The 14,988-nt window shown below is 29.9% G+C and overlaps 1 protein-coding gene and 3 long non-coding RNA genes across 4 annotated transcripts; 2 read left to right on the top strand and 2 right to left on the bottom strand.

The window, feature by feature from the left end:
• Positions 1–1,102: 1,102 nt before the first annotated feature.
• Positions 1,103–2,089, bottom strand: LOC123897935. Its single transcript, XR_006805145.1, has 3 exons — positions 1,874–2,089; positions 1,551–1,607; positions 1,103–1,146 (listed from the first exon to the last, which is right to left on the bottom strand). It is a non-coding gene; the product is annotated as an uncharacterized LOC123897935 (long non-coding RNA).
• Positions 2,090–2,172: 83 nt separating this feature from the next.
• Positions 2,173–14,306, bottom strand: LOC123897936. The gene is made up of 3 exons (XR_006805146.1): positions 14,268–14,306; positions 2,727–2,865; positions 2,173–2,252 (listed from the first exon to the last, which is right to left on the bottom strand). It is a non-coding gene; the product is annotated as an uncharacterized LOC123897936 (long non-coding RNA).
• On the top strand, positions 4,980–6,183 carry LOC123897934. The gene is made up of 2 exons (XR_006805144.1): positions 4,980–5,641; positions 5,800–6,183. It is a non-coding gene; the product is annotated as an uncharacterized LOC123897934 (long non-coding RNA).
• On the top strand, positions 10,355–13,345 carry LOC123897932. The gene is made up of 9 exons (XM_045948758.1): positions 10,355–10,556; positions 10,955–11,026; positions 11,156–11,406; positions 11,494–11,700; positions 11,788–11,880; positions 11,984–12,088; positions 12,179–12,556; positions 12,677–12,753; positions 13,078–13,345. Exons 2-9 carry the CDS (start codon positions 10,957–10,959, stop codon positions 13,142–13,144), a joined length of 1,248 nt encoding a protein of 415 aa, XP_045804714.1. The 5' UTR covers positions 10,355–10,556; positions 10,955–10,956; the 3' UTR covers positions 13,145–13,345.
• Positions 14,307–14,988: the final 682 nt, after the last annotated feature.

Genomic DNA, 14,988 nt, shown 5'->3' with positions numbered 1-14,988 from the left:
TTTTTTTTTTACTTTCTGTTTTAGTTAGCTATACATTCTGTGAAAAAGCATTATTATCCTTTCTGTTCACATTGGAACTAATCTGATTTGCGGTATCCTTGTTGGATATTTTCATATAATAATTTATTTTAAAGTTAATTTATATATAATTATTATTAACATTATTATTACACGTTTTATTATTAATTGGTTGATTAAACAATTCGCCATTTTCATTAGTTGTTATTCTATCTTCGGTTACAATCCTCTAATAAATATGAATCATGATTTGGCTTTAAGATAAGGTTAATGCATCGTTAAACATACACTACAACAAAATACGGGAATAGCTACGAACGTGATTGTAGCTAATTCGTAGCTAATCTCTAGTAAAACAGAGTTAGCTACAAATTTGTTGTGAATTAGCTATCGTATAGGGCGTAGCATGGATTGGGCGGCAAATCATCTATAAAAATATTTTCTAGCTAATTTGCAACTAATATAATGAATATCCTAGCTAGTTCCCAATTAATACCTAGTTAAATAATGTTCCAAAGTTTGTGTTTCCTAGCTAAATCGCTAGGATATTGTCACAACAATTTCGCAATAAATCTCTAGCTACATATTCCTAGCAGATTCGCACCCATATCCAAGCTTTTAATTTTTTTTTTATAATTATATTCTATAATAATAAAAATCCTTTCTAATCAAATCTAATTAGGCTAGTTTGTAAAGAACTATTCATCTAAAACACATTCAATTTGACTAAGAGAAACACATAAAAAATTTCATACAAAGAGAAAAAACACATCCAATTTTTTTTCAAACATAGCAAAAAGATAAACTACAATATCCTTCTGATCCAATTTTTTTTTAAACATAGTAAAAAGATAAACTAAATTTGCCCTAAAAAACAAGTAAATGATGATGGACCAAACAGACATAATAACTACACCAATACCCTAATGGTCCATCAAATAATATTCAATACAATTTTACCGGAACATTCAATAACACTCACTCATACTGTGTTTATACAATTGAAAAATAAATTATCATCATATGTGCTTACCTTATCAAACCAGTAATTGAGAGTATTGGTAAGTTGTATTCTAAGTTTCTTTAAATAGGGTAAAGATGTCATATTTCCATCTTCAACAACAAGAGCTGTGAGACCAGAAAATGAAAACAAGTCAGCCAAAAACTCATCTCAACTAAAAGACATTTGATAGAACGGTAAAAAAGTCCCTATACCATGTTAAATCTATTGACATATTTTGGGAACATTAATAAAAAGTGCCTATGCTTCAATAGAGTATTAGACATGATGGCTCCCATCCTATCTGCTTCTATCATATTTTCTTATACTTAAGCATATAATATAATAAAGGAAATTAAAATAACATGAGTTGGACTGCTGAAATACCCTTCTGGAAGCAGTAACCCAATGAATGATGTTATGCTTCTATATATGAACCATATGACCAATCTAAGATGTGGCAAGTTTTGATTAATTAACATGAAACTATAATGCACTTTTACATTTGACTTTTACAAGAAAGTGAACTTACCAATTCCCAATCCACAGAGTTGGAAACTGGTCAATCCAAATTATTTGTGATGCACTCCTGTAACAAAAACCAGTACACTAACATTTAACATGGGAACATCAATATAATGAATATCTGACCAATCAACAACTATTACACAAAAGATACTATCTAAAGGGAACATATCAACTATATAACACGCTATTCCCTTTTAAGATTACATTCAACCATATCTGTTTTCATATTTCTAGAACAAATGCACTCGAAATGATGCATTGTGGTCTGAATTGGAATAAAAAAAATGAAAGCAGTCATCTAGCTATAAATCAGTATGTATCTAATACCTTAAAAGCGTAACCATTTCCTTCAGACTTGGTGTATTTGCTTTTCTTTTGATCTCCATAAGTTCTGGATCATCAAGCATATGCTTTTTCGAATAAACACAGATCAGATTCCTGCATAAATGAAAAATGTTATTAAAGGAATTTCAGTCAACCTCATTTAAATTAGGAAATGTGCCAGCATAAACTTCAAATTTCATAAAAATAAGAATAACATGAACGTGCCAATACTTAAGGGCTTGCATAGAGGATCTGTTATAACATCATCCCATCTCACTCTGGGAGAGGTTTCTAACACATACCTTTCAAGCATTTCGGCCAATTCAGGGACATGACCTTCATATTGTACCCTATTTGACTTTCCGTCTTCAGCATCACCATTCTACCAATAACATTCAAAATTATAAGCCCAACAACATATGTAAGTTTGATGTTTTTCAAACTACCCGAACAGTAGTCTCAGAGATGCAAAGTATAAGCATATAAAAAGAGATGCTACACGGTCTAAAAAATTCAGACAACAAAACCACTCACAAGTCCCATAATTTTATACTTTTTTTGTAAAAAATAAACTGAATAGAGTAAAAGAAAGAAAAATAAAAAATAAATTTGTCTATTTGCCATGGATCTATCAATACTAAATGAACACTTGGAGAACTGGCTAGGATGTTCATAAGAAATTTGTCTATCTGCCATGGATCTATAAAGCTGGATGATTTAGGAAACGTTCTCTCTATACTTGTCTGATAAAATTTTGAACTCTATCTTCTTGGAAGCATTGTAGAAAGCAATGAAGTTTGGTTTAATGATATCAACATATAAATACTTATATTAAATAGAAAGGTTTCAAACTTACAAACATAAATGATTGTATATCCATAGTCTAGGGACACAATTGTTTCATCATTCACTTTAGTAAGAGTTCCTAAAGAGTAAATTAAAGGAGACGGTTGATTGCTTGTAATTTTGCTTCTCTCAGTTGCTGCTTGCCAACCCTGAAGAGAAATAAATTAATCAATCTAACAGGCACCGTACACTACTCATTACAATCCATCAAATATAAATAATCCCTTCAAAGTAAGTATAGCTATGAAGTAGTTTGTAATGAAGACTTGACTGAAGAAGTGCTATTTAGAATCACTACTAGAAATAAGATATTTAGCAGCGACTTTTTTGCAGCGATAATTAAATTGTTGAGAAAAAATGCATATAGCAGCAACTAATTTAAGTTGTTGTAATAAGTTTTTTTTTTCTCAACAATTTCATTATTGTTGAGAAAAGTGACTTATCCCAATAACAATTATTGTTGTTGGAAATAATGTAATTTTTAAGTGTGCATATAGCAACAATTAATTTAAGTCCTTGTAATAAGTTGTTTTTTCTCAACAATCTCATTATCGTTGTTAAAAATCACTTATCCCAACAATAACTATTGTTGCTAAAAATAATACAACTTTTTGATATACATATGTCAATGACTAATTTAAGTTGTTATAATAATTTTATTATTTTTCAACAATCTCATCGCTGAAAAAAGTTACTTATTGTAACAACCATCATTGTTGCCGCTATTATTGTTTGGCTTTTTTTGACAAACCTATTATTGTTTGGCTTGAGTTTCTTAAAACTTCTCATCACTTAAAAGGAAGTAGAGTTAAACACTCTTTTAAATAAGTTCTACAATTAATACGTAACTTAATTTTATAGAAGAAAATTGACTAAAAATAAGATATTTGAAAAGTTAACAAAACCAACTTAATTTAAAAAACACGGAGCTTTTGGCTATAGATGTTGTTTGAATCTCGTAGATAGACATATTACATATTTTTCCCTCAATATTTTTCTTAAAATAAAAAGTATAGTGTTTTTTTTTTTTTTGACAAATAAAAAAAAGTATAGTGTTGAAAACACAATATATATATATAAGTAACTTAAAAATATAAAAAAAAAAAAAAAACTTTAAACCCAACTTATGCATACGGAGGTTTCACTCTCCATGTCTCTCCATCGATTCCCGTGTGCCAATTTATATTATATTATATTTTATTGTAATTCCCGCTTTTTATTTTTATTTTAGACAGCATTTCCCGCTACCGCTAAAGTTGATTACCCTATCTAAGAAAACCTCAATAGTAAAAAAAACAAAAAAGCACAATCACCAAAATAGGAACGGTTTCCATGTTATGTTAACTCGTACTTACACATAGTAACCACGTTAAACCCAACACGTTGCCCAAGCGCCACCGCTACCACCGCACCGACCAACTCTTTAGCCACCGTTTACCGTTACCACCGTGCCGACCAACTCGATTACGTCAGAATTCAGGTACGTTAATGGCTTTTCACTCTTTAATTTGTACTGTTTTCTGTGATCTCTGCATTAAAGTCAGAATCCAATTCCAAACCCACTATTCCCGTTACCGCAAACATTGACTATTTTTGCTATCTAATTCTCGTTGTAACCCACTTTTGCATTAGCTGTTCAAGTAAAATCAGGACAACCTGTATGAACTTAGAAATGAGAGATATCATATTTGTTTGTTTCAATTATTTGTTTCACTAATTTCAATTGTTTAATAGGTGAAGTCATAAGGTGTTTGTGAAAATGCCTCAATGAGATAGATAGATATAACTGTATCTATTTTTGTTAGAGTTAGAATGATGGGACTTTTGTTAAATATAGTTGTTATAGCTTTCATGTTTAAACCTTCATCCTACAACTTTATGGTTCTTAATTTCTTGCACCGTCTAAAACTAGAAGAATCTGATTTTTCTACTCTATTGGTATAGTGCATAATGGATTGATAATATTATTATTATTGTTTTTTTTTTTGTTGACTAATTGCAGTTGTTATAAGCATATGAATATTTTATATGCTAGTTCTAAGGATGACTATTTTTATAAGTTATTGATGTTATTTACAATTTAAAAGAGTATTATTCGTTTTAAATTTTTTATATTTCTTTTATTAACGGGTCTGGTTTTAATATTCATAGTCGGGCCTCCGGATTTTCGGGGCTGGCCATGGTGATAACTTGCTGATCGGGTATGTTTTTGTCTTAGAAAGTATGTACATTTCTAGCTAGCCAAATTTGGTAAGTGATAGCTACCGGTAACTCCATGGTTTGGCTATCAGAGACTCTTAATTTGTGCTCTAACCAGTTTGCAAAATTCATGTTTAGACATGAGCCAAACCAGATTTTCGCCGCTCTATAACAATTCATGAAACTATGGTTGATAGATTTTATTTTGTTGCTGCATCTAGGACAAACAATAGGACAAGTAATCCCTCTTTTACATAATTCTTCTCTAACTAGAATCGCACAGTATTGTTTGTTTGTTATTTGAAACACTTGGATTTTCAGCTCTTTTCCACTGCTTCATGTTATAGTAGCCCGATCTAACCGTGTACCTACCGTCCTTGGTTCCGTTGCAGCAAAAACTATCCTCCTTACTAATATGAATTTGTTTTATTTGCTCTACCTCAAAGTTGTAGAACATATTATCAATAATGTTGTGGTTCCAACTATTAGTTCCCTCATCCAATGTCTTATGTGTTAGGACTTTAAACCCATTTTGGTAATGCAACCAATTGTCTTGCCACATATTAATCGAATTTCCATAACCCACCAACCAATAACAATCTTTCTTTTGGATCCAGTTAGCATGTTGAATGGTTTGCCAAGTGTAGCTAGGTTTGCTGCCCAAAGAAGCTTTAAGGAAAACCTTTCTAGAGTAGTATCTAGTTTTCAAAAAATCATTGAAATAAGGTAGTTGGAAAATAACTTTGTCATATTATTTAAATGTGATTGGTTCGAGGCTCCTTCTCAAGTTCGAAATCATGGTAGAGGATCTAAAAAGGACGAGTATGGATTTATTAGTCTAGATATTACAAAGTTGTATTACAAAAATGATCCATTTGTCCTAGGTTCTCAAGCTGGGTTAGTTTATTATGTCAAGAACAATGACAGTGCAAATTGGTATACTGCGGTAAAAGTCAAAGCAAGAAATGTTTTTGATTTTCCACAAGATGAAGATGACTCAGAGCCATATCAATTGAATGAGTTCAACAATACACGTATAGCAGGAGAAGCTTCATCATTGGACCAAGCTGAGATTCTAAATAGATATGATATTGATGGAACATACTTAGCTGAACATATTGTTAGTCAAGCAGAAGAGCTCGGAGAATCAGACGATGCAAGTGACTTTGATACTGATGATGATTACGAAGATGAATCTTCTATAGATGAGGATGATTATGTAGAGAATGTAAACTCTGAGCCAGAATAAAAAGATTTTTTTAGTACTATTGCTTATGTAATATATTTTGCTTGATTTCTATTTTTTTTATCTAATTACATAATTGAATTTTATCATAGAATCAAAGGGAGAAGGGTCGAAATCATCCGGAGAGGAACTATGTCATTTGCATATCTTGCATCATTTTTACCTAATTTGGAAGAGAAGTAGAAGGATTTGAAAAACAAGGAAAGTAAAATCTTCCTTAACAAACTCCCACTTATTTATATAATTTGGAGGAAAGATCAACGCACAAGAATTAAACAGAAATCAAACCTCGAATCCAACGACCTAGATGATAACTTCGGAATTTTTTGTTTTAAACAGCATATATTAAATATACAAAAATGTACCCAAAAAAAAACACACAAAAAAAAAATAGAGTTTGGCAAAGGAAAGGTTCGAATTGGGGACCTCTATCAAGCATCATCAAACATAAATGAACACAAACCACTGGACTATGAACTTATTCATTTCGTTTCCTGCATTTAATTACTATTATTATATGGTAAATTTCTGTAACCAACTAATGCATTATATTTAAATTTTTAATCATTTAATTATGTGCATTAAAATTAATTGGTAATTGTTTAGTTTATGCAATTGAATATTCTTAATTAAATTTTATTTGATTAGAGAGTAGCTGCACCCTATCTTTAATTAAGTAAAATTATTATTTATTTATTTTTGACAAAAGTAAAATTATATATTGAGAGTTTAAATTTATGTTAGTGACATTGGTGGTAATTAATTACATTAAGACAAAAAGATCAAATGGTTAAAACTGGTTAATAAAATTCAAAATCTCAAATTAAAATCGGTAGTTTTAGGTAAAGTTGATGACCCTTTCATTAAAAGTTTAAAACTAGGTTTTCGATGAGATTTCAAACAATCTGTCTATCCATTCAGAGTCCGATCATCAAAATTCTTTTTCTTGTTCCTTTATCTTTCCAATTAGGTGATATTGAACGGTCGGATTGATTAAATTCAAAATCTCCATTCAAAATCGATAGTTTTAGGTAAACTTCATGACCATTTCATTAAAACTAGGTTTCCGATAAGACTGTTATAACAATCTGTCTATCCATTCGAAGTCCGATCATCAAAATTCTTTTTCTCGTTCATTTTTCACACCAATTATGTGATATTGAACGGTCGGATTGATTAAATTCAAAATCTCCACTCAAAATCGATAGTTTTAGGTAAACTTCATGAACCTTCATTAAAACTAGGTTTTCGATGAGACTGCTATAACAATTTGTCTATCCATTCAGAGTCCGATCATCAAATTCCTTTTCTCGTTCATTTTTCACACCATTTATGTGATATTGATCGGTCGGATTGATTAAATTCAAAATCTCCAATAAAAATCGATAGTTTTAGGTAAACTTCATGAACCTTTCATTAAAACTAGGTTTTCGATGAGACTGATATAACAATCTGTGTATCCATTCAGAGTCCGATCATCAAAATTCTTTTTATCATTCGTTTGTCTTTCCAATTAGGTGATATTGAACGGTCAGATTGATTAAATTCAAAATCTCCACTCAAAATCGATAGTTTTAGGTAAACTTCATGCTCCTTTCATTAAAACTAGGTTTTCGATGAGAATGCTATAATTTGTCTATCCATTCGGAGTCCGATCATCAAAATTATTTTTTCTCATTCATTTTTCACATCATTTATATGATATTGAACGGTCAGATTGATTAAATTCAAAATTTTCAGTCAAAATCGATAGTTTTATTCAAACTTCACGACATTTTCATCAAAACTAGATTTCTGATGTGACTACTATTACAATCTATCCACAGAAAAGAGTCTAAGAACAAAATTCTCTTCAAATATGAGAATAGATTCATATATAATTTGTTTAAACCCTCGTGCATTCGCACGGGTCATTGACTTTTATTAGATATATTCGTCTTATTTTTCTATCATTTTTTATTGACTATTTTGTTCTTTTTTTTTTGGGATAGAATTGACTATTTTATTCTCATTTATATATTCCTACCTATGACGTATTTTATTCTTATTTTTAAGCATATAATAATTCTTTTCTCTTAAAAAAAATATAATTTTTTAATGTTCTTTTTTTTTTTTAGTGTGATTGTTGAGTTGATCATAATCAACTCTTTTGTTGCTATTTTTATGCATATATATTGTTCTATATATATATATATATATATATATATATATATATATATATATATATATATATATATATATATATATATATTAAGCATATAATAATTCTTTTCTCTTAAAAAAAAAATAATTTTTTTATTGTATTTATCTTCTTTTTTTTTTAGTGTGATTGTTGAGTTGATCATAATCAACTCTTTTGTTGCTATTTTTATGCATATATATTGTTCTATTTTGTTGTTTTATTCCTATTTTGAAACATATCATCTTTTTTTTTTATCTTATATTCTTTTTTATCTTATATTCTTTCTTTATATATATATATATATATATATATATATTAAGCATATAATAATTCTTTTCTCTTTAAAAAAATATATAATTTTTTTATTGTATTTATCTTTTTTTTTTAGTGTGATTGTTGAGTTTTTTTTTTTTTTGAACAAGCTAGTGTGATTGTTGAGTTGATCATAATCAACTCTTTTGTTGCTATTTTTATGCATATATATTGGTCTATTTTGTTGTTTTATTCCAATTTTGAAACATATCATCTTTTTTTTTATCTTATATTCCTTCTTTATATATATATATCAGTGTTTTAAAAACCGAACCGGTCGTCGAACCGGCGAGGACACTGGGTCACTGGTTCTTTGGTCGAACCACTAAGTCACTGGTCGAACCGCATGATAAACCGGATTAAATCGGATTAAACCAGTGAAATAAACCGGTCTCTATATAGTTATTGAACCGGTATATATATATATATATAGACTATAGTTATATTATATGCTAAAAATAAATATACAAGAAAAGATGCTTTAGAAAATGTTTCTTGTCTAAAAAACGTATTATTAAAGTTATTAAATACACAAAAAAACATAGAAAAAAAAACACACACACAAATAGCAATTGGGCCACATGATAAGAGTTGGAAAAGCACACAAATAGCAACTGGGCCACATGAAAAAGCCCAAAATAAACTAAATAAGAGTTGGAAAACCTAAATACAATCCAACAATTGTTCTTTCTTTCTGCCGCCGCTGCCGTATCTTCTTGCGCTTCCTTCCTTCTTCCTTCTGTTTTCTTTCTTTCTTTTTTTTTGCCTGCATCTTCTCACCAACCTTACTTTTCTCTACTTTCTTTGTCATGTGTTTTCTTCTTCTCTTTGGTGAGTGCAAAGGTAAAGTTTCAGGGGATTCAAAGTGTAAAATATACAAAATATATGCATAATTCAACTTTCTAATTTTTGCTTCTTCTGTGTTATGAACTATGCTTATGCATGCTGTATGTGTGTTTTTTTTTTTAATATTAATAATAACAAAACGATTTGATGACAAAAAAAAATTAACAAAATGACGTCCTTTTGGGCTAAAAAACAAAAAAAGAAAACGCGTGCAATCCAACCGGCGGTTTGAGTAAACCGCCGGTTCACCGGTTTTTCCGGTTTTTTCCGGTTTTTTTCGGTTCTTGCCGGTCCAACAACATGGACGATCCAACGTATGAACCAGACCGGACAGGCTCCGGTTCACGGTTCGACCGGTTCAACCGGCCGGTTCGGTCCGGTTTTTAAAACACTGATATATATTAAGCATATAATAATTCTTTTCTCTTAAAAAAAAATATAATTTTTTTATTGTATTTATCGTTTTTTTTTTAGTGTGATTGTTGAGTTTTTTTTTTGAACAAGCTAGTGTGATTGTTGAGTTGATCATAATCAACTCTTTTGTTGCTATTTTTATGCATATATATTGTTCTATTTTGTTGTTTTATCCCTATTTTGAAGCATATCATCTTTTTTTTAGTACATTAAATTAATTTTAATATATTAGTAGTAGATTATCTCTAAAAAAAATCATTCTAAAAGAAATAAATTAAATAAATTTGAAACATATGCCCAAAAATATCGACATTATAGTTAAAAGTCAAAACACAAAAAAAAATAAAAAATTAGGTAACACCACAAAAAAAATCATAGATAAAAATCCAAAAACTAAATAGATGGCGGCATTGAAAAATTAGACCAAAACATTGGCGGTATTTCTTAGCGCTGAAATATTTTTGTGGGCAGTTTCTCTACAATAACTGTTCCATTATCTTCATAATGGGAACTCCTAGCTCCAGTAGTATCTATGTAAATCAAAAACTTAACAAAGCCCTCTTCTTTCATAATCAGATCATTAACCCCTTTCAATTTCTTTCTAAATCAGTGGAAATAGAAATTATTTTGTTCTTCGACAGGTACAAGCTTTGATTTGCTGCGTTTTTCTCTTGATCAATCTTGGTAAAATGTTTGATTGAATGCATATTTTCTTTATAGGGTTTGTTAGGAATTTTTCTGCTGGATTTCTCTCTATCAAAATATAGGGTTTCTTTTTGTTTGATTGTCAATAAAAGGGGTTGAAGAATTGGGTATTTAAGTAACGAATCTAGGGTTGAAGAAAGAGTTTAAGTAAGAATTGGCTAGTTGAGTTTGAATTTCATTATGTCTGTGCAGTTTTCTTGTGTCCTTTTTTTTTTCTGCGTGTTTATTATTATTTTTTTTTTCTTATTTCTTTTCTCTGCATCACAGCCATATATTTTATGGGTTTCTTTTTTCTAAAAGATTTTTGATATGTTTTGTCATTTACTTTATTTAGTTATGGCACCCTCAAATCATGATCCAGATTATCAGCTTCCAAATTCTTCAAATGCTATTATAAGTCAACAAGGTACTTACTTATTTAATTTGCTTAACTTTAATTTTTCTTATTCATATACTATTTGTTCTTATATTTTAGTATCTTAAAATATCACATTATACTTCTCATAAATTTCTCTTTTGGGTAAAAATGCAATAGATTGTACAAATACAAGAAAAAATGGAAGAGGAAGAACCATTGGCTTAGGTGTCTCAAAAAAGAAAAAGAAGAGTGCTACTGGAAAATTGCATGTTGATATTCCAGCAGATAAAATGGTAGCTAATGGACCAGGAGCTGCAAATTTTGTGACTGAGGTCTCAATCGTTGTCCTAAAGAATGCTCCTTTTAATGTCAAAAAGTGGGGAAAAATACCACAAGCTAAACTTGACAAGATAGTTTCAAAAGTTTTGGTAAATTATAATCTTGTACATTTTTATTTTATTTGATTTCTTCTTTGGAGAACTTACAATAGTGTTATTTTAATTTGTTGAGTGCAGGATACTTTTGACATTGATAATACAACACATAATAATGATGTTATTCTTGAGACCGCTAAAAGACTCTATCGTAATCATAGATGTAGATTTCATCAACATTTTAGCCAATATAACACAAATGAGATAGCTTTGAAACACAAACCAGAAGATATAAGTGAAGAAGATTGGAAGTTCTTGGTAGATTATTTCTCAAGTCCTGACTATAAGGTATGTTTGTACTAAATCTACTATAAATTTAGACAATTTACTTTTAAATGTAAACAATTACTATATTTCTCTATGTATTATTTTCAGGCAATCAGTGAAAGGAACAAAGTAAATAAAGCAAAACAAGTTATTAAACATAGATGTGGAAGGAAGTCATTTCAAGCTGTGAGCTATGATGCGGTAATCTATAAAGTTATGAACTTTTTTTTGTGTGTGTATATTGTTCACCGAATTGCCGACTAATAGATAATTATAATTGGTGATAATGTAAATTTGTTTATAGAGAGATCCTGAAACTCAAAAAGAGCCCAACTTTCAAGACTTGTGGCGAATGACTCACACAAATAGCAATGGAGAATGGAAAGATGATGCTTCTAAGGAAATTCATGTATGTCATGTTTAAGTGCTAAGTGATTTGTAGAACATATATAATTGTGATTAATTTGTTATTTCTAATTATAATTAATATTTTTAATAGACAAAGGTTGAAGAAGCTTGTTCAGAACTTGCAACAGCCGAACATGTTGACTGTGATAAAGACATGCTTGCAAATATTGCTTTTAAATCAGTTGTAGGAGAGAGATCGGGTTATAGTCGTGGGTTAGGAGCTGGAATTAAACCACAAAAGAGAAAAGCTGTTACAGGTTTACATGAAGAATTGAAAAAGGAGTGTGAAAAGAGGCATGATATGGAAATGAAACTAAAAGATGTAGAGACTCAACTCCAAGAAGAACGAAAAATGAGGGAAGAAATGACAGCCAAGTTTGAAGAGAGTCAAAGACAAATCGGAGAAGAAATGGAGAAACAAGTTGAAGCAAAAATGGCTAATATGTTTCGCCAAATGCTGAATTTTCAAGTAAGTATAAAAATAGTCCTTTTTGGTACAAAATATAATAAATTAGTAGTTCATATTATAGAATTCTATTAGTTTATTATATTGAATATGTTATGGGTGCTATTTGGAATATTTATATAGGGTGGACAATCTTCCGGTGCACTGACTATAGAGTCTGAATCTAATCACAGAGCTAATAACATGACTACAGACAAACCGTAAGTAAAATTTCCTAACTTTTGACATACATTTGTGTCCTTAATATTTTATTTGGAATGGAGATGTTTGCTTATGTTATTAAAACTGTCATATTATATACGTTAAATTTTCTTGTTTTAATATGAAATGAGTGTGGTGGATTGAATAATTTTAGCTAAATTTAGTACTAAAATGATTGTAGTTGGAATTGCTTCTGAATGTATCACATTTCACTAGACATTCTCTTGTTTTTAATATTTTAGCCCTTTTTGTCTTTGCAAAAAAAAAAAAAAGTAAAAAATGACATATTAAATTAATAACTTTTGATTGTGTTGAAATTGCAGTTCAAGTAATGGTGTTTCAACTACTTCACAAAGAAAAGTTCGAAGCAAATATATAAAGAAGAATTGAGATTGTTGCTATTTTGGCCCTTGTGTTGTTCAGTTCCCTTAGCCTTACAATGGTTTGCTTTCTTTGAGGAAGACATGGAATTCTTATTTGTAGTGGTGTTGTTTGCTTCTTGTTCGTGTCTGCGTTTTGTTTTTTGGTTTTGCTAGCAGTTTTTAGATTTTGTCTAGTGTTCCATTGGCTTTAGTTTTTGGGGCCTTTGGTTTTGTCCGTCAGCAATGTTATTTGTGTTTCGCTACCTGCGTGTGGCTTGTTTGACTATTCAGTTTCAGTTTTTCTTTTCATTAGAACAAGATAATTTATATTTGTTTCATTTTTGATGTAGACAAGGATAATTTACAATATTTTATATTTTAATATTATATTAATTTGTGTTTATGTTTCTTGCTAGAAAAAATTACAATGTAATATTTTTTTTTTGGTATAGTTAAGACGGTTTAAATTAGAAATGTGATTGATGCTAGTACTTTATATAATTAACAAAAATATATAATTTCAGTTATATTAAATGACATTTATTGTTGGAAATTTATTCCAACTATTTTTGTTGTTGAGATATGAAAGATATAACAACGATTTATTTCGTTGGCAAAAAATAATTTATTGTAACGACTTTAGTTGTTGACAAAAATACCTTTTCGTAGCGACAATAGTCATTATTTATGTTATATAAGGCAACAATCATTGTTGTTGTAAAAACACTAGTTATGGTAGCGACATTAATTGTCCTTACAAAACTTTTTGCAACAGCACTTATACCAACGACATGCAACGACAATATTTTCGCTGGGAAAAACACATTTTACAACAACTTTGTATTTTTCTCAACGACATATGTCGCTGCAAAATACCTTTTTTCTTGTAGTGAATGCTGAAAATTATACATTGGATAGTTATCTATGTACCGTCAAAATCGACTATCTCAATTTACATTTCCTCCCTTCCCCCCAAAACCCTCCTCCCCTTCTCTACTCCAAACTCCCAATCAGAGCCTAAAAATTCTTATCATTTCGTTATAACGCCATTACCGAAAACAAAACTTAACTCATTATCGTCACTATCATGTTCCTACTTGAATACATACGCACAAAGTAAAATGGCAAAACAAAACAAAAAATGGACTTACAATAGGTTTCCATCAGGAAGGCATCTCCTGAAAATTCAAAAAAAAATCGAAAAAGAATAATACGAGGGTATAAATCTGGATAAATCTAACATGCTTGGTGACTAAAGCTTTGATTTTTAAAACTAACAAAACCACATAATTAAAAACCACAAAGATCACATATGTATGAATCTAATTAATAAGCTTGGTGGGAGTGGTTATGTTTTAGATCTAGAACTTGATTTTCTTTTTCCTTGAAGTGAAGAGAAAAAAAGAATTTAAGATTTTTGCAATTTTGGATTAATTTTTTCTGGATATGTTTAGAAATTATGGGTTTAAAGGATGAAGTTATGAAGAACATGATGAAGGGATTATGAAGGAATGAGGAAGAAGATGAAGAAATAGAAATAAAAACTAGTTGGTGATGGTGTACTGTTAGATCCGGTGGATATGCAAAATTTAATGGTTTCTTTCTTTTCAAAAAGATCCGATGGTTAAGATTAAAAAAATTATTGAGGTATATGGTGGACCACCTATAATGTTGGTTCACCTAATATATTTGGGGTTGATAAATTAACGGAAAGGACTAATTTGACAAACAGTGACATCTTGAAGGACCTAAGCGGGACTTTTATTCAATAAGGGACTAATGTGAAACCAAAAATTTCTTTTAGGGACCAAAATACTAATTAAGCCTAAATTTTTTTGACTTATATTTTGGGATGGAGGTAGTTTTGGCAAA

The sequence above is a fragment of the Trifolium pratense genome, linkage group LG7, assembly GCF_020283565.1.
Source record: "Trifolium pratense cultivar HEN17-A07 linkage group LG7, ARS_RC_1.1, whole genome shotgun sequence".
Lineage (NCBI taxonomy): Eukaryota > Viridiplantae > Streptophyta > Magnoliopsida > Fabales > Fabaceae > Trifolium > Trifolium pratense.
Note: the sequence above shows the minus strand (reverse complement) of the source record. Positions and strands in the feature narration are given on the sequence as shown.

Excerpts from the sequence above, each read along its gene's own strand:
- LOC123897932 (XM_045948758.1), top strand. The coding sequence starts at position 10,957 with ATGGCACCCTCAAATCATGATCCAGATTATCAGCTTCCAAATTCTTCA. Across the intron at positions 12,089-12,178 it reads ATGCTTCTAAGGAAATTCAT|ACAAAGGTTGAAGAAGCTTG; the intron begins GTATGTCATGTT and ends TATTTTTAATAG. Across the intron at positions 12,557-12,676 it reads GCCAAATGCTGAATTTTCAA|GGTGGACAATCTTCCGGTGC; the intron begins GTAAGTATAAAA and ends ATATTTATATAG.